The sequence below is a fragment of the Neolamprologus brichardi genome, chromosome 19, assembly GCF_056152115.1.
Source record: "Neolamprologus brichardi isolate AB-2024 chromosome 19, ASM5615211v1, whole genome shotgun sequence".
Lineage (NCBI taxonomy): Eukaryota > Metazoa > Chordata > Actinopteri > Cichliformes > Cichlidae > Neolamprologus > Neolamprologus brichardi.
Genome location: NC_142122.1, coordinates 12,505,418 through 12,525,606, shown reverse-complemented (window position 1 = coordinate 12,525,606; position 20,189 = coordinate 12,505,418). Strand labels below are relative to the sequence as shown.

Here is a 20,189-nt window from a genome sequence, read left to right as displayed (position 1 = left end):
AGTCAGGAGCGGTTACGTTGTAGCAAGCTTCAGGCCCTGGACGGGCAACGACAGGCAGCCACCTGGATGCAAACAGACATCTGTTTATGATTATGACCAATAGATTGATAATATGTCTTACCGGCCGCTTGTCATAACAGGTAAATATCTTAGTTTCTCATCTCCTCATGCAACATGAACTCTCAGAGCTCTTTGAAGTGAATGCTGTCTTGTCAGCTAGTGACATAATAATAGCATCTGTACTTCAGAAAAACTGCCTCACCACACAGGTTGCACTTGTGAAGTCTTCACATATGGATCATTGGGTTAGGGGCCGCTAGGTGGCAGGCACAGGCCACGGGGGATGGGGGGGGGGGGGGGGGGGGGGGATTTACTCCAGATCCTTGAGGTTTATCTAGCTTTAAGACTTCCATTAGAGGACTATCCTTTAGTGTTGTTTTCATCAAATGCCAAGAGCTTTTAAGATGTGCATTAATGCATTCAGCACATTTGCAGGGAGATATTTACCACAACAGATGAGAAGATAACAAGAGGGGAAAAAAGAAAGTTTTATTTCCCCACATTACAGCATTTGGGTATGTTAACAAAAAGACCTAAAGTGAGGGTTTACTGAATTAGTCTAATATACCTTTACTTCAAACGTTATGTCACAGTCAAAGAGTTAAAAGCATCATCCTATGAATAAGCCACGTTGACATTTGTCCAGCGCTCCTCCTCAGCCTTCACTCAGCAGCGTGTTGGCATTTCCCCCCCTCCGCTGTGCCAATATGTCCTCCCCCTCACTCACCAACTCTCTCTTTTACTCCCTGTCTGAAGCCAATCTGATTTGCCCCTGGGCTTCTGTCGGCAGAAAGAGGTGATAAACACCGCAACCATGACAACCGGCGAGCCAGACACACGCCTGAGTTCCTGGATCCTAATGGCTTCACTTGGCATCCTCTCCTCTTTTAATTCATCAGGTCCGGCCTTCACCTGAGCTGATATTAAGGCTCTCTGGACGGATGAAGGCGCCGTGATTCCGCTACACTTTGAGCTTTCTCATCCAGTCTTTTAAGATAAGAGTCTATCAGCTTGTGAGATGAAACAGTGTTAACACTAAAGCATGCGCACTGCTTTAATTAGACCTCAGGAATTAGTCACTGAATAAATATTTCCTCTGTCTGGATAGTATTAACGCAAATGCAGGAATATTGATTCTTCTGACAGCAATTTTCACAAACAAATCCTACTGATCACTAATGGAGCCTCTGTGAAAACACTGTGACTGGGACAAGGCATGTGAGCACAAAGCGATTGCTCACCCAAAATTGCAAGGCTGTGGTAATAGCAAGGATAAGCACCGTATTAGAAACTCTGTGAAAGTGCCTTTACGTGTGTCTCCATGCGAAAACTTTCAGAGCAAAAATGGCAGGCTTGAGCTGGTGATCGATTGGACGGGCGTCCACAGACTGTGAACCTCACCTTTAATGCTAACACACATGGCCTTTTCCTGGTAAAATATATTGTATTAGTTTGGCTGCAACGTGAGCCATCATAATTTTCTGCCTTTTTTTGGTCCCTCTGTATGACTGAGCCCAAATTGAAGTTCACATCGGGCACCTCAGGCCTCCCCCGAAAAATGTGTCTGCGTGAAAATGGAATGTAGAATGCAGCCAGCTGAATCAACATAGGTAATATGAATGTGTCCCCCTCGGACACCTTCCTTGAGTCACTGGAAGCAGCAGCAGCAGCCTTTACCTTAAGACTCTGAGAGGGCAAGGTTCCCATAGCAACTGATTTGAATCCTAATTAAAACAGGAGATTTGATTAATTAGTTCAATGATGTGTGTGTGTGAGAGAATGTGTGTGTGGCATGACTGTTTGCATGTGTGTGGGAGTCTGCATGTTCTCGTGAGTCACGGTGTATCTCGTGTGTAAATGAGGATGGGGAAGGGTGGTGGTGTTATATATGCCTATACGTGTGTGTTTATGTGTGTGTTCGTGAGCCCGTGAGTAATCCTTTGAATCACTGCCGTGTCTCCAGCATGTGTGCGTGTGTGTGTGTGCTCCCGGGAGGCTTGTCCTTGCCTGCAGTACTACTGTGTGAATCAGAGGTGAGGCCTTTGGAGTTGCCCTCTGCTTTAATCTGGAGCTAATGACAGAACCACCTGCCCTCCTGGCCATCCTCCCCCTCCTTCCAAATACCTATTCCGTCTATCTGTTGGCTCCCCCTTGCACACCCCCCTTTACATGTTCAGCCAACCCTCACAACCTTACCCAAAATGCTCACTGTCTCCCTTCCACCCGCCTCCCACACTCAGCTTGTTTTATTCCCTTTCTCGCTCCTTCTGTCCCTCTTCTCTTTCACTTGCTTTCCACATCCTGCCACAGAGTGCATGATACTTCTGCCTGCATCTCTGATTGCCTCATCGCATTGAGTAAGCAGAGACTAGGGGGCAGTGCAGGCCCCAGTGAAACTCAAACACGTGTTTGGGGACGACTCAACGCTATGTGAGCAAGATGTAGCTTTAAGGAGCTCTTTCGACCAAGGAATAATCTGCGTCCTTATTCTTGTTGGTGCCCGTTCTTAAGTCTTGAGTTTGTGTGCCCTCACGCACGGAAGCCAGTCCCGCCGGAGATCGCGTGAGCGAAGGCATAATTGGAAAGAGCTGCAAAAACTGGGATGACCACTTTGTGCGATATGTCCTCGGTGGAAAGAAAGATGGAGTGAGCAGGGAGAGGAAAACAAAGGAGGAAGAAATCAAAGCAAGTAAACCAGACTGAATTGACAAGAGCCCACAGGAGAATCAAAGTAAGAGAGTCACGAGGAAAGAAGGGGAGAGAGAAGGAAAGGAAGGAAGAAAAGATGTGTATAAAATAAGGAATAAGGAAAAGTATGCTCTGACAGAAAATAATTCACATGAGAGGAAGGAAAAGCCTTTGGAGAAGGAGCAAGCGGAGGAGGAAGAAAGGAGAAGTGGCTCAAATGAAACAGCATGAGTCCCCATCCATTTCAACACTGGACAGCTCCATAGACAGCACTAGGCCAGTATAAATAGATCCCCTACTTTAGAGGCCCCGTCAACACTCTAAAAAAGTACTTTATGTGCTCAGAGCGGCTCCTGCCCCCAGAGAACAGACACACAGGTATCTGATGGTGCCTGATAACCATCTTCTCTCAGTTCCTCTCTGTTTGTTTTCTTAATTTAGGGAGCCTCCACGGTTCAACAACAACACCTCTGTGAGAAAAGAGTGTTTTTCTCCCAAATTCTCCACCACGGGCAGCATTCTGCCTTGAGGTGGACAGTAATAACCCCAGGTCTGGCATCACATTACCCCTGTCACAGAGATTACAATAATATCTCAGGACAAAAACCCTATGCGTGATTGAAGCTTATTTATAAACACAAGCCTCCCTGCATGGTGTAGGCGAATTAAATGTGTGCATGCCTGAGTAAGCAATCCCCACGAATGCATGTGTTCATGTGGCTGTGCATACATGCCCCGCATCTGCCAGCCTGTTTCCATTGCGAGTGAGCGTTAAGTAGCCTTGTGGGGAAGCTGTAATACAGACTAATGCACCTGAGAGCCCTGAAATCTATAACCATCATCTACATCTCCCTGATATTACTGGAACCGTCTTACTGTTTCTGATAGGAATCTCCAGAGACCCCCCCCCCCCCCCCCCCCAATCTTTACTCCTGTAAGGAGACAGAGAAAGAGAGAGAGAGGAAAGAGAGCACTAGGGGAGAAATGCACCTCTCCATTTCCTCAAGGTTATTCACCTTAATGCACGCTGAAATCAATGTGAAATTGAACTGAAAATTGAACTTTCAGCTCAGTAATGTGGAAGACATGTTGTTATTAAATCTTTTCCTATAGCCATGAAACCGGCTGACTGATAGTTGAACGCTTTTGAATGCGTGTTTTCAAAACCATGGCACCATGGGGTGTTTTATTGAGACCCTCCCCTTGGTCCGCTGGAGACGCCGGGCTTCACGGGGGCTCCATAGCCGCCACTTAGAGAAAGTATCGATGGAGTATCAGCCACCTAGCAGGCTGTGATTAGCTGATGTGGGGAGCTCAATTCAGCGTTGGTAGGGGGGCTTCATTGCTCTCAATCTGGGCGGCATCTGTTGCGCCCACCAACCCCGTTTGGCAGGACAGGTGTTTTGATGTAGGCCGCGCACAAACTTCTGGGTCTCGCTGTAATCTCCGCTGCGACCCCCTCATAGAAGTCACCACAGTTTTCCCGACCGGTACCGTGTGTGTGCGTCCTCGAGCGCGCGCGCGCGCGCGCACGACGAAAGCCAGCTGGCACGAGTCGTCATGGTAACACACACCGGTTTCACGAAATCCGTCGGTGCTTAAGGGCAAGAGAGGAGAGATGAATAAACTAATGAGATTATAAATTATTGTCGGTATAGCTGAACAGTCGGGGTATTTTTTATTTTTTTTTACCGGGATGCGTAACCGGGCAACGTGAGGAGAAAGTTTATGGGGCCCATTGTCTGTGACTCTGTTGTGTCTCCTGTAATCTGTTTATGATGAGGAACTGAACTGGCTCCTCTGGTGAGGAGGAACCCACCCTGCGCGCTTTGTGCCTCATATAAAAACTAGCAGTTGCGCGCCGCCTTATTGCATGATTAATTCCGGCGCCTGCCCTCTCTTTTCCCCTCCCTTCTATGAATTACCTAGTTGTGTTTGAGATGAGGAGAGGATTCTCCATTATTACGCCCAGGTTACAACTCCGCGCATTGCACGTCTGTTCAGCAGACCAGTGCCGCAGCTCCCACGGGCTGCACTGTGGAGAAGCGGACCTGCATCCTAAAGCCAATCGTTTTTTTCCTCCTTTCCTCTCTCTCTCTAGCTCTCTCTCTCTCCCGGTTTTTATCCTCCACCTCATTGCAGTCTTATCACGTCTCTCCCCCCCCACCCGCTCTGGTCCCCCCTCCCTCCCCATCCGCCTCAGCCGCTACAGGAGAGGAGAGAGGGAGCGAGAGAGAGAGGGAGAAGAGTGCGGCTGAATGTGAACGACATGTCGACAGTCAGCCTCTAAAGTGTTTTCTCGGTCGTTCTCTAATTCTTTGGCGGCGGACTGAGTGAGTATTACCCGCATCCCTGCTCTGCTAAGCGTCGCTGTGTGGATCAGAGAGGCTGTGAGGAGAGACAGACAATGAGGAATGCAATTGGATTGCGTTGCTCTGCCAAGGATTTTCATACATAGCCTGGTAAATGTCTTAATAGGTTCTGTTAATGACTAGGCTGTTTAATTGGTCATGCCTTAATTATTCTAACTATTACAATTTGTGTGCCGTAATGTTAGGGGCTAATTGATTTTCTTGAAAGGCTGTGAGCTATCCAGGCTCATATCCCCATACATTTGATCAGTGATGCTGCTTCTTGCCTGATAGTGCAGATCTGTGCTGAGAGCAGGGGCCCATGTAAAAGCCTGTGTGAAGCTTGGTGAGCGTGTATTCTGACGGACAGAGAGGACAGAGAGATAGAGACTGGAATTATGTGACATGAATAATATGGTGAAGAATAAGCAGTGACTGTCATCTCTGGTTCGCTTGCGTCAGTGTGCAGGTCTGGAGGAGAGGGGAGAGTGAGAAGAAAAAAAAAAAACTCAGAGAGACTAAAGAAAGACAGGGAGGGAAGCCACACCTGTGTCAGGACGGTTTTCAGATGGACATGAAGACAGAAGGACAGAGACAGACGCACGCAGAAGCACAGGCAGAGTTCTGGGCTGCCACCAGTCAGTGCTTAAGTCCTTTCGTTTCTTGTTACCATAATGATGCAGAGCTATGCCGACTGCTGACTAGTCCACTCGGCTGATTGGAGAAAGAGGCTTGACTGTGTTTCTTCTCATTAGGTAGAGATGCCCATCCACTAAAGCAGACTCTAACAGGATGGATCCCAGTGGTCTATCTGGACTCTGTATTGATCTCCTCTGTACAGGGGGGCCACGGTCCAAGTAATAAACAATACATATCTAGACTGAAGACCCAGTGGGACTCTGAATGGGCAGTATTTTGTATTGTTTTCCAATTTGTCCAAAACTGTTGAGCATGTAAGCCTGTTTTCTCCTGTGAAGCACAGATGCTCTGAACACTTTCATACACTGATGACTGTTTTTCACTTCTCCTTATGCTTTCTTCCTTTAAAATCGTGAGGTTTTCCAACAAGTATTGCAGCATTACACTGGTTTGTTATGAAAGCTCACACTCATCTACACGTGTCTAGCTACCTGTTTCTGTACTTGGCAGGCTATAAAAGCCTACTTTTTGGATATGGTTTGACCTTTCTCGCATTGTGTGCAACACACACGCATGAAACTTGGCTCCAGCACAGTTTCTCTGTGAGGCGGGCGTACATTGTGTGCAGGGCAAGAGGAGGGCTTTGATGTAATCAATATCAGATTTCAGCTGTTTCACTGTGAGCTCTCATCCTGAGTGGCAGCCTTGACTGACTTCTTGCTGCTTATGCAATCCCACTCTTCTCTCCCACCTCACCCATTTCCTCTTCTTTTGTACCTACTCTCTGCACATTACTCCTCCTTTATATGTCTGCCTCTCCTTTACTCCTTTCCTTCCCCTTGTTCCCATTTTTCCTCCTCCTCCTCCTCCTCTTCTCATTTCTACCTCTCCCTTCATCTTTCCCCCGTCATAATCATCTCCGTGATTGCTCTTCCTCTCCCGGGCGGTGATGTTTTCACTCCTGCCTCCTTGTCTAACTCGCTGATGCTAGATTATTGCTGTATGATTACAGCTACCATACCATCATGATCATTATTGCATTTCGCATGGCAGTGTTCAACACTGTATGAGCAGATCGAGATGCTTTATCCAATTTAGATCTCATTAAGACTCGAGAGGAAATATCCCCGTGCAGCACTCACAATCTCAGCTGTTTTTCGCTTTTCTTGTCTTTGTTGTTGTGCCAGGAGTTCTGCAACTCATTCTCTTGTTATTACCGCGCCGCTCTCATCATCGTCACGACCATCATCGCTATCGCCGTCAGTTCACGTTCCTGCCTGTCGTCGCACTGATTCACACCACCCCCACCTTTTGAAATTTTTTTGAAGAGTTTTGATTTTGCAGCAAAGCTTTTCACTCCACTGTCATTATCACAATAATGATTATGACAGGACTCGATGGCTGTTGATAACCCAACGTATTTTTCTGATTGATAATATGGGGTATTTTGTGCCTCATCCTTCTGTTCTCTTGATTGCCATTCATCTTATTAAATGGAGCAGTTCATTAGACAGAAGCATTATGAGTCTGATTTGCATTCGCCCATATTCATATTGCATACATTAAAATAACACATGCGTGACATTTCGGCTTCACCCGGCATTTGAAAACACAGATGAATACATTCATCACAAGCTCTACCCGCCCCCAACCCCAGCACTCAGAAAGCCACTCGGAAAAAGAATAAAACGTGATTCACAGGTGAACTAGCCCACGTGCGTGCCTTTGTTTTGCATTTTCAATGTCAACATTTGAATTTTTAATTCAAGAGAGACATTGTAGCAGCTGAGAGATTCTTCAGCCTGTTGTTTTGAAATCAATTTGTCCCGGTTTTGTAAACCCTCTAAGCCTCGTTTTCCTGTTACGAATACAAGCACATGCATACACGGTTGACGGCTATCATATCATACTGTGGCCTTCCTGTACAGCTTCATTCCACTATAATGCTGTTCCGTCCCCATGACACTACACTCTGTGTGATTTAACATTTATTTTCTGACTGCTTTAGTATGCCTCTGATGTATCATCCATCTGATTCATCCTGAACTGACTTTTGCTGCTGCCTCCCTGGCTGTTTGCCCTCCGTTAACAATGCGTTTGTGTGATTGTGTGTGCGTTCGCCTCACCGTGCAGTGCGGTGGAGGCCTGATGCCGGGCTGTAGCCGCAGGCTGTTGAGCTGAGAGGGAGAAGCAGGAGGATGCAGTGGGTCACTCTGGCGGTGGCCCTGGGGTGTGCGCGTCTCTCCCAGGCGTCGCACACCCCCACCCCTACCCCCACCTCCACACACACCCCTCTCGTGGACAACTCCGAGGAAGAAGTGGACGAGCCGTGCTTCGAGCCGTGCACGTGCGAGGTCAAAGAAGGTGTGCTACACGTGCACTGCGATGGGCGGGGCTTCACAAATGCCAGCCAGGTATGGCTTTCTTCATCATTTGTCTGGCCACGCATGTGGAGCTGCACTTCACTTTACTGCGCTGTCACTTATCTTATTAAAGCGCCATATCTCCCAGTCTAATATCCTGCCTCTAATGTGGCTTAGGGCTGTTTCTAACTGCTAAATTTATGTAATTAATAAGATAACTAATCAGACCTCTAATTAATCATTCAGGTGTCACAGTCATGGGTCCGCCCTTTCAAACTCAACCTCCAGAGGAACTCTCTAAGGCGTCTCTATAGCAACGGGTTTCAGCACCTTGGCAACGCAGTGTCGATAAACCTTGGCAACAATGCTCTCCAGGACATCCGAGTGGGAGCCTTCCATGGGCTCGCCAAACTGAGACGTCTGTACCTCCACGAGAACAAGCTGGAGGTTTTCAGAAATGACACCTTCGCCGGCTTAGAGGCTCTGGAATACCTCCAGGTAGTCCCGAGGAGTTAATCCGTGTTGATTATCCACGATTGACTTAATTATTGACAAATTTGTCCAGGATTACTATAGATAGCTGTGACAGAAATAATCAATGGCTAGCAGGTGGCCTGTGTGAAAGGATCTCCTCAAAATCTCTGTGCATTTTTGCAAACGGAGAGCTCTCAGTTGAGTTTACTTTCCAATTCGAGCAATTACTCATTCGTCACATCTTTTCTTTCTTACCTGCAGGCCGACTACAACGTGATCAAACGAATTGATAGCGGTGCTCTGAGGTTCCTCTACAAGCTCCGTGTTCTCATCCTGAATGACAACCTCATCCCTAACTTGCCTCCTCATCTGTTCAGGTTGGATTCTGATTATTTTACTGCAGAGCTTTTAAATTATGCCAGGACTGATCTGTAGAAATATCAGTGTCGGACACAATTAGTCACGCTGTACTGCTGAATTAATGTTCCTGTGGCATACTATTTCATATAATCAGAGATGGATTAATCATCAGATAAAATGCTGGCTCCTCTGTGATGGAATGTGTGAATTTTATTTTACTATAACAGTGTCCTTTCATGTAAACTAGCAAACTATATCCCTCCTCCTCCTGTACCAGATCCGTGTCTCTGACTCATCTGGACCTGCGGGGAAACCGTCTGAAGAGCCTGGCATATGCTGGGACCCTGGAGTACGTTGGCCGCTCCCTGATGGAGATACAGTTGGAGGAGAATCCCTGGAACTGCGGCTGCGAGGCAGTGCAGTTACAGCAGTGGCTGGGTCAGATTCCCTACACGGCGGTAGTCGGGGATGTTACATGCGAGTATCCCTTCCACCTTCACGGTAAAGACCTGAGGGAAATCCCCCGCAAAGAACTGTGTGCCGACCTGCCAGATAAAGAGCTGCAAGCAGTGGGGAGTGGTCCATCAGCAGGATCACAACCCCAGCATTTGCCCCCTAACTCTAAACACCAACCTGGGCGAGTCAGACCAACTAAACCCTCCTCTATGGTGCACGGCTCCCGCCAGAACACACATACTTCCTCCACTTCGTCATCCTCTTCCTCTGCAGAGCGTAAAGACAGGGAGAGGCACCCAAGGCCGACTAAAAGGCCTCGACCCTCCAGAACATCCCCCACGCCACGCAGTCTGATGCCCAACCAGAATCCCCCGGTGGCTGGTTACCAAACACGGCCCCCTATTCCCATCATCTGTCCCCTGGGCTGCACTTGCAACCTGCACATAACTGACCTGGGTCTCACCGTCAACTGCAAAGAGAATGGCTTCCTCAATGTGTCGCAGCTCACACCTCGGCCTCTCAACGGCCGCAAGCTCTACCTGAGTGGAAATTTAATACAGAGGATCTACCGCACAGACTTCTGGAACTTCTCCAGCCTCGACATGCTTCACCTGGGGAACAACCGCATCTCTTACCTTCAGGAGGGCGCTTTTTCCAGCCTGACGAGCCTGAGGAGCCTCTACCTGAACGGAAACAATCTGGAGAGGCTGAGCCCCCACATGTTTCTAGGATTGCAGAATCTAAGGTAAGAACCTTTTGGATCAGTCACACCATTTACTTTAGACGTACATATTAATTAAAACCTCATTAGCTTAGGTATTTAGAGATTTGTTTATAAGTATGTGGAAATTAATTTCACTGTAATACTGGAATGGCACAGAGCAGAACACTTTGATTACCATTATGCCGGAGTTTGATTGAAATGGAAGGTGCCCAGTCTCTTCCAGAAGTGTCATTTGTTAGTCACGCTGCCTGATGCCATGCTTCAGTTTGGGTGTGAGTGACAACGTGAAAATTAATGGGTTTTTGTTGTATTTGCATACAGAGGTGTCGATAAGGCGGTGAGACATTTGGATTTTTTGCCAGGATTTTTTTTTTGAAGAATAAGAAAAGCTTAAAATAAAAGCACACTGTCAGAGTGATGCATATTTATGTCATCATCAGAATAAGACAGTTCCTTGGTTAATAACCTATATCCAAAGTCAGTCATTAAACAGCGAGGAAGACAGCAGAGCAGACTGCAAAGACCTCTTTTAGCCTTTTGGCTTTCAGCTCCACTATTTTATATTTAAAGACAGGGTTCAGGAAAAAAATCTCCATAGCCATTTTTTTGACTATTAATCAATAATAAAAATCCTCTCTGGACTTTTCAAAATGTCTACCTCTTAACCTCTCGTTAGCCTTTGTTAGCGACTTAATGGTGAGAGTGCTGTACAAGTCATTTAAACCAGATCCGTCACTTATTCTAGCAATGGCACTACTGGATGACTAGCATGCAGAGAATTCTCCAGCTGTACTCTGCATATATTTCTGTTATTTAAAAAAAAGAGTCCTTTTAATTTGATTTAACAAGATAATCTGATACGCAGAGGCCAGTGTTAGTAGTCATCAGTGCAAAATTACACAATTTTATTTGATAGTGATCAGTTTATGGCTGCGAACAGGGGATGAGAAGATGAAATCCAATTTCTGGTGTGACTTTGTGACATGAATATTCATTGATCTGTTTGCCATTCATGGCCGCAGCATATACTTGGAAGTTAAATGTATGAAAAGGCATCAAAAGGAATGACTAATTTATGCAGAAAGGAAAATGACCTTAGTGCATCACGAAATCACGAGATACAGCTTAGATACAACATACCGATAGTCTCTTTGCTTGTAAAGTCTGTGACACTGCCATCTTCTCTCCTGTCTATAGGTACCTTTATTTTGAGTACAATGAGATCCGTGAAGTTGATCCCGGCACTTTCGACTCCATGCCATCCCTGCAGTTATTGTTCCTTAATGCCAACCTGCTGCGGAGTCTCCCTCTTGGTGTATTCTCCAGAGTCAATCTAGCCCGCCTAAACCTTCGAAACAATCACCTGCTACAGCTTCCGATGGAGGGCGTGCTTGAACACCTCACCGGACTGGTACAGGTTAGTGTAAATTACTACATTACTAACCGTATTTACTGAATGGCTGTGGCGGTGTGGATGCAGGTGGATGCTTGAGAACACAATTCTGGTCTGCTAACCTCTGTGTGTGCAAATGAGTCAGATACCTGGCATGAGGCTTTCAGCTAATTTAGGCCAAATAACATGCATTTTGCTGACTGCCAGTTGCCAGGTGGAAAAATAGAGATTATTGAATTGGATCACCCCCGTTGATTTGCTACACAAAAATGTGCATAATTATACAGAGCGTATTTATTTCAAATGTCAGCCGATGAGATTAAAAGAACTAATAGATTGCCAAGACACATTATATTATCACAGCTGGATGAAATAAACAAAACAACCTGAAATCTTGGATCAAGCCACGGCCACGTTTAAAAACTTCTGGCAGCCCCTGGTCTCATGGCCTCTGGCACAGCTGCAGTTTTCTCTGTCATCTGTAGCGTCTGTTGTTTTGCGGGCTCTGCTGTGGCTTGTGGGACTATAGTTGCGCCTCAGGTATTCTAATTGGAAAATTGCAATTGACTTGATTTGCATAAGTGGTCTTAATAAATCAGGAGCTAAACTGGAGAAAGCTGAACCTCTCAAGTTTTTGTGAATGCTTGTAATTAAAGTACCTTTCAGTAAATAGACTGTATAAACTGCTGTTATGTGGTAAATCCAGCTTTTTGTGAAAGCTTACCTCGCACATTTGACTGCAGCTTTATGTGACTGGTTGCTATACACAGCGCACCAATAAGGACAGGAAGCGAGGTGTTACATTTTTTTTTTATCCTGCTTCCTCTCACTTCAGCAAATTTAGTGTACCAGGCTTTTCTTAGACATCCCGAGTAGAATGAGGTAAGGTGGGTGTAGATTAGCCCGAATGTCATTGTGAATTTCCATTTTTCTTTGCTCCATGCAAAATTCCTGATCCTAGGTAGTGTGGGTGAGACTGGCAGTTCAGAGGCTGTTTCTAAATCTTTGCTCGAGGAAGGGACGACAGTAGTTCACGGAGCTGGAGGAGCCATGTAAAAGTGTATTATGGGTTTTTCTTTTGCACTGTTATACACCTCTGATGTCCAAGAGCATTAAAGCATTGACCAAATGGAAGCACACAGTGGGCTGTATTCATAAAGCTCAGCGGTACGACCATTGTAGTCCCTCAAATCTGTGCCACAGTAATTGAATACATTCATTTACCAGGGTTGTTATTACTCTGACAAAGCCACATTAAGGCTGCCCATAGACCACGTAAAATAATGTGACAATGATATCACCTGTTGACTTACTGCTGGCCTGTTTGAAGCTCGGATTTCTGGGCGCTGGCGTGTGCTTTTGGAGCCAGAGTTTGCACAGAAAAAAAAATCAAAGGGTAACGCAGATGGAAACGGGGTTTAGCTCGCAGCTGCAGTAAAAAGCAGTCCATTTTGTTAATCATAAAACAGCAGCATGTATAGCTTAGAGTCATTGTCACCATCAAGAGCAGGATTATACAGTTACACCCACTTATATACACTGATATGAAAATACCCTGCTGATGTCAGTGTAATTAAAAAAAAACAAAAAAACAATATTAGCGTGACACCAGGGAGAAAAATTCAAATCACTCTGGTGTTTATGATTTCTTAACTAGAAAACGAATAGCAGCTCAACAGCAGATGAACCTTAAACCAAAGAAACTCGAGTTAGGTGACTCAGTATGTGAGTGGATGCCAGAAATTATATATGTACAGTTCAGAAACACATATGTCTTTCCCAGTAAATGCAAAGGACGTGTTGTGCAGCAGAGCAGCGCTTCCCTGTCATTGCCAGCCGTAATGAAGAAACTTGCCCATGGCCATGTTTCACTTATATAAACACAAACAGCAAGTCTTTCTCTGTCCGACGATAACAGCCGTAAAATGGCCATTTGTTGCTTTTACACTTTGGTTCTGTGTGGATTACAGAAACAAGATGTGAAGTGTTAGAGAAATTTAGAGGTGGTGGTAGGTGGATTTGCTTATCTGGACAGAGCTATGCTAGCTGCTTCCAGGCCTCTTCTAGCTGTAGCTTCATATTTAGAGGGTTTTTTCTTCTGCAGATGTAAATATGGAATATTCTCAACACAATAACAAGCAGTCAGAATGTTTATGAAGGTGAAAGCAAGTTATATTTTCTTGCAATACAAGCCAGCATTTCAACTGAAATTGCACATCAAAGGCATTTTTTTTCTTTTTTTAAATAAAAGTGAAAGTATCTGTAATCATTTTAAACGGTGCTCTGAAAAGATGTGTTTTCTCTTTCAGCACAAAAGACGTCTTTGGTCTCATTGACTGGCTAAGTACTCTGATTTAGCATTAAATGCCAACTCATGCAGGTGCGCTGTGAGGTGAAATTTCTTATAGAACAAAGGTGGGATTGATAAGAGTAATGTCGTGTTAATAGCCACTCAAATTAAATTATGTGTAGGTAGCTAAACACATAGGTAGTGTTACCAAAGAGCTATTAAAATGACTTAATGTAGTAAAAAGTTAAGAGTTTTCAAAAGAAACAAACTGAATTCCATTCTAATTCTTTTTAAACACAGAAGCTGTGACTGTGCTTGAAACTGGGATTTTTGTCCATAATGTGTTCACATATGGAGATATAATAAATGGCCATAACTATCTTTAGCAGCTGTGACAAGTAAATTCTTCTTCTAGGGTCTACAGTCTGTTTGGAAGAGCAGATAGAACCGCTTCCATCGCTGGGTGCTCTTTCTCATTTTATTTTATTTTTTCCTCAGACCCTCACGTCCACATAATAACAGTTTGCGGCACATTTCAAAATCAAGATATCTCGTACAGCTGCATTAAAAGACAGTGTTTATTTTCCCTCCGAATAAAAGATCAAGGGCTTCTTTCCAGGCTCGCCATGTTGCGCTGATGTTCAGCAATCACACGGAGGCAGAGATGCCAATTTCTTCACCGACACTAGCCTCAGTGGACCAGAAACTCTTGCTCTTTGCTCTGTGCTATTACTACCACTCTCTCTCCAGCTACATGAAACACAAACAGCTGGATAGAGAAAGTTCATGCCCCTTCTCGAGGGGTTGTTGAAGTCGCTCGGGAGAATATAGGAAATCGCTATCTGAGGTAGAAATCTATGAAGGGAGCACGAGCACAACATGAAAAATAAATTACAACACTTCAAAAAATAGAATAAAATCAAAATCTGTGTGAGTGCACTCAATACCACAATCTGATGAAATATAGAAGTGTAAGTGGAGAGCATCGATACGTTAGTGCTTTGACATGTTTGACATCTGGCTTTCTATGCATAGCATCTCACACTCTACCACTGTAGCCGTAAAGAGAGATTTTAAACGTACACGTTTTTCAGAATAAACACAATTTTGCATATGCTGCAGGTTCTTCTTCAGTCTTTTTGTGTTCGCTCTGTGTGTGTGTTATTCAAAAGACAATGAAACCCATTCATCAGTATGGAGAAGGCTTGGCAAGCTGAAGCTCAGGGGCGTCTCGTCACCAGAGACTACAGCAGAATCCCTGCGCCAGAACTTCCAAAACCTGCTTGTATTGACTCTATTTCTGTGAACTAACTGGAGCAATTCTAATGACTGACAGGATGTTTGGGCAAAGTGATCAATTAGAAGGCACACGGCTCACTAAGAACGTTCTGAATTTCTCCCCTGATGGGAATTTTTTTATAGCTCTCAAATAAAGTTTGGATGATTATTGCCTGATCTTTGCTCTCTGTCATAATGATAAAAACCCACAAGAGCAAATATGCTCTTCTGCGGTTAAAGCAGGGCCATTTCAGTCCTTTATTTAAGTCAGTCTGAATATATTTTCTGACAAAAGAGGGTTTCCAATATATCATCGCAGGCTGGATTAAAGCAATGAATGCCGGTTTGGTTAGTGTGCCACTTTTTATTGTCAATTTAGTGTACGTGGCTTACTCCAAGCCTTTGTGTTCACAGAACGTGCATAATGGTATCACGCGCTCATATTTTCCCCGCACCTGCCGGGCTAACTGAGGGTCTGTAATTTCCTGTCACAACACAAGCTGTGATTGACAAGTTGACAGCAAATCGCACACTAGGTGACCAGGCGTATAAATTGTAAACAGTGTTGGATGTGTTGGACAGATGCTTTGAAAAGAGAAGGGGATAAAGCCTTTGGGATTTGCGTGAAAGAAAACAATAAAATGCTTCAAGAATTTCCACCAGATGTAAGACTGTCATTATGAAAGTTATGAAACAGCAAAAACAAACTGACACTCTGGTCATGCAGTGTTTCTTTAAAATGTCACTTTGCTCATTCGCGCTGCGTTAGAGGGTAGATGCGTCACAGTAATGCGGTGGATGCTTTTCAGTGGACTTTTAATATGAGTGAGTGAAAACTGCAGCATAGTTTCTCTTCGCCTTCCAGTTGCAATTACGCTATTATGAAAGCCACACAAAAAGCCCACAGTGGGCTAACTTCAATAAAGTGAAGGAGCATCCGGTTGTTCAGTGTGAAGCATGGGGAGGTAGCTGTATCATGGCTCCCACAACAGCAATGCTGAATCATCTCGGAATGCATCCATCTATTCCTGCAAGCCAGGGAGATAGCCTAACCGAATTAGCATGACAACATTTGTGCGAGCTCCTTGGAAGTGTGACAGAGAGAATATCAGCTTTCATTGCCAATGTCATTGCTAAAGATATGGAACAGATGAGTTCTGTAGACAATACAACGTGATGTAAGTGATTCCCTTCGTGCATAATCTGCTTTAAGCTTTTCAGAGCGCGGCAAAGTGAATATTTGAGTTTGTTTTAAGGCGCACAATCAATAGCTGGCAATGAGAAAATGGATTTGCACGCATACCTATTGGATTATAGCACAGGGGAGAGTTGCATCACATCCTGTTAAAAACAAAGTGCTGTGATACTCTTGCACGCTCGTCACAGAAAAGCTGCCGGTGAGTTTTATGAACAAGCACCAATATAGAAACTCTGAGCGGTGTCTATTCAAAACTTTTTTCTATGAGAGCCCTCGCGGCTGGGAAGAGTTGAATATTGAGGATATATCGAGCCTGGGCACCATCATCTGGTAAATGCAAGCACTTTAATGTTTTGACCCTATAATGAGAGTATTTACATAATCTGTGCATTCATCACATGCATATTTTAAAAATTATTTGGAGCTACTGGTCAGTGTGGAGAGCCATTATATCAATTCTGAAAAACTCATTTTCCAAACCTTATTACGTGGAAAGGGTTAGAGATATCATTTTTCTGGTTGTCATCTAAATAGGAGTCGGAGCCATCGGCCCATTCTTCAGCACAAAGTCAGGGAAATTATCTACTGCACGGCAGACCAGTAATTACACTATTACTACACAATGACAACACACTGTATTTTTAATGTATTTCTCCAGGTGGACCTGCAGCAGAACCCATGGGAGTGCAACTGTGAAGCTGCTCCACTGAAGCGTTGGCTGGAGGGGCTCAGCGCTGTGGTTGTGATGGGAGAGGTGGTGTGCCATTCCCCGGATAAGACCAAAGGTGTAGACCTGCGATCCCTCTCCATGGAGCTGCTCTGCCCTGAGCTGGAGCCTCAAGAGGACCAGGACCAGGAGGAGCAGACGGCCACCTCCACGGCTGCAGACAGAGGCGTATCGGTTGACTACCCCGGCTCAGGCGTCGGTCCCCTTCCGGAGAAGAATTCAATCCCTCTGTCGGTCTTAGTGCTCAGCCTGCTTGTGTTGTTTGTCTCTGCTTTCTTTGCGGCTGCGGCACTAATCGCCTACGCCCTGAGGAGGAGAGACAAGCTGCCGTTCCGCCGCCAGGGAGAGGTGGATTTGGCCGGCATCCAGATGGAGTGCGGGATCTTCACTGAGCAGACGCACCACCATCATCATCACCACGGCCTCCCAGAGACGCCGCCTCTACCTCCGCCTGAGCACAACCACGTCTACGACACCATTCTGCCCCCAGAGGCCGCCGCCAAAGGCCCTAACCCTGCGGCGGCATCGCACATGTGTAGCAACCCCATCTACAAAGATGAGCAGGACGCAGCGGTGAAACAGCGGCCGCAGCAGCAGCAGCAACAGACGTTTGCAGCTTCGAAAGAGTGCGAGGAGGGTTACTGCTCTGCAGCAGAGAAGGAGAGGGAGTGGGCTCTGGAGGTGTCCTCGTCACCCATCAACACCGTCACAGGAGCCATGGGACCACTCGCTGGCCTCCACGGGAACGGCATCCTGTGCCCCACAGTAATCGACAGCCAGGGCCCCACTCCTAAAGTGGAGCTGGTGGACTGTCTCTTCAGACTCCCAACTCCTGAGTTCAGAGATTTGCCAGATAGGTATGTGAGGCCCCCGCCCCGCTACCCCCACCCCCAAGACTCCAAACAGGACACGAGACCCGACCAAACGCTCGTGGTCACCACCACCACGAGCTCCACTCCAGGTGGTAGCAGTCAGAGCGAACAGGGAGCTGGAGAGCAGAGAGCCAGACTGAGGACCACACCAGACTACATGGAGGTGTTAGACCGCTCTTACCAGTTTTAACGCGCCTCCTCTTTCTCCCCCTCCTCATCCTCATCCTCCTCTTCCTGCTACCCATCTTCTCTTGTCTCTTCATCATCTCTCTCCCTGGTGGTGAATCATTCAGTAACAATGACTTCTGTACAGAGGTTGGCTTTGAGAGGAGCCTGTGGGGGAGCGGGACTACACTACACGCTATGTTTATTCCTGGATAACGAGCTGAGGTCACTTTTTGTATTTTCCCCACTACTGGCATATAGGTTGGTTTTTTGGCAAGGAGTAGCTGATCACAGATCTCTGCCTGGAGGCAAAACTTCAGCTGCAGCTACTACAGTATCTTTTTCTTTTTCTTTTTAAAGTACTGAGGCTCGGCTTTTCTACTCGGCGCCACAATTAGCGGGAGACGGCATGGTGGTGGTGGTAGTGGGCGTTGATGCTCATAATATTGCTCTCAAAAGACCTGCGTGGAGGTGAAACACACCAGCTCTTCAAAGCATCATCAAACACAGAGTCGTGAACTGTGACAGCCTCGAAGTTTAGAGCGAGCTGGGTGGACACGTTAGGATGGAGACCAGACAGAGAAAAGCAAGAAGAAGAGAAGTAACTGAAAACAGCCAAGTGCCTTAGCAATGAACAGCCAGCAGTGTGGTCAATGCTTATTTTTCTATGAATACAGATCTATTTATCTAAACAAAGAGGTTTGACTACCAATGGATGGGACGCTGATGGACGACTGAGACTAATCAAAAACCCGCCGAGTAATTGCATTCCCCTGGATGAGCCAAAAATAATAATATACCCAGTCAATATTGGAGTTGTTTGTATGCAGTTCTGTTCATTTTCATCATCTCATCCAGTTAACTTAATTTGCTTAACCGGTTGATTTTTTTTACAGGGCTACGATGATGGACATATCCAGGAATAGTCGTTTGCTGTGTGAAATTATAACAAGGTTCTGGTTTTATGGGAAAAAAAAAAAAAGGATACAGATTTTTTTTTCTTTGGTTTGTTTGACTGAAAGACAAAACAAAGGAAATTACAGAAGGACATTAAGGCAATGGATGCATCTTGGATTTCTTAATCAGCCAGACTTAATGGGGCCAGGAGGACCTCTGCTGCACATTTTCATTTTCATCGGACACAGGCGCAGAGGTTATTGTATTGATTTTTAAGTATTTCTCAGAGGAAAATTGAATGGCAGAAAAAGATCAATGGACAAAAAAAAAAAAACCAGGATGTAAAAAAAAGGCATTTTTTGTCTAAAAAAAAACAAAAGAGACAAACACTTCTATCAACTATCGATTATTATCTTTTACAGAGGTACCTTTTTATGCTTTCATCTCTTACCAATAGTAGAGGCAGTTGTGAATATATTTATTCTTAGTTTTCGCGTGTTGAAGCTCTCCTGTAAGGGATCATGTTATATTAATGTATAGGATGGTTCTGCATCTGGTTCAGCCTTCTTACCGCCGACCCACGAAATACAATAAAGGGTGCTACATAAAAAAAAAAGCTACTGTGTAACCGCTTCACACATACATACACTTGCCCTGACCCCCATAAATGCACACTCACTCTCCCTGTTGCTTTAATAGTGTATGAAAGAGACGACTTGAGGTATGCTAAGCCTCTAAGCTTGTCCATGCAGCGTGTTGCGGAGATCAGATGAGAGTTGAGCAAAGCTAGCTGCCTGCAGGGTTCCTCACACACTAAAGGGTGGAGATAGAAGCTAATAGTGTGAAATCTACCACATTAACGGTATAAAATAAATACAAGTCCATTGGGTGAAATAAGGACATAACTGGGGGCCCTGTGGCCAAGGTCGTGAATTGCTAGTGTTTCTTTCATAATGATCTTCCCTCTCTCTTCTGCTTTCATCTTTCCATCTGATTTGCTCCTTTCTCCCCTTTTCCTCTGCTCTTTATTCCTCTGCTCTCCTCCTCACCTTTTCCTTTTGTTCTTTCTTCTCTCCTCTATTTCCCCTTCCTTCTCATTGCTCTGGCTGTCAGCTCAGCCTCGCAGGACGGACACGGAGAGGTGCTGTTCAATATGCTGCTCAACACACAGGTAGCTCACATTCAAGTGTGTGTGTGTGTGTGTGTGTGTGTGTGTGTGTTTTGTTTCTTTCTGCTGTGCTCTTTCCATCCTTC

The 20,189-nt window shown here is 45.3% G+C and overlaps 1 protein-coding gene across 2 annotated transcripts; it reads left to right on the top strand.

Moving 5' to 3' along the window:
• Positions 1-4,909: 4,909 nt before the first annotated feature.
• LOC102799148 (SLIT and NTRK-like protein 3) lies at positions 4,910-19,591 on the top strand. Of its 2 annotated transcripts, none has more exons than XM_006798374.3 (7): positions 4,910-5,081; positions 7,872-8,152; positions 8,348-8,599; positions 8,837-8,952; positions 9,213-10,136; positions 11,313-11,532; positions 16,933-19,591. In XM_006798374.3, exons 2-7 carry the CDS (start codon positions 7,937-7,939, stop codon positions 18,061-18,063), a joined length of 2,859 nt encoding a protein of 952 aa, XP_006798437.1. In that variant the 5' UTR covers positions 4,910-5,081; positions 7,872-7,936; the 3' UTR covers positions 18,064-19,591. The 2 variants fall into 2 exon arrangements, with proteins under 2 accessions (XP_006798437.1, XP_006798438.1); XM_006798375.3 differs by having other exon boundaries at positions 4,910-5,210.
• The last annotated feature ends 598 nt before the right edge of the window (positions 19,592-20,189 follow it).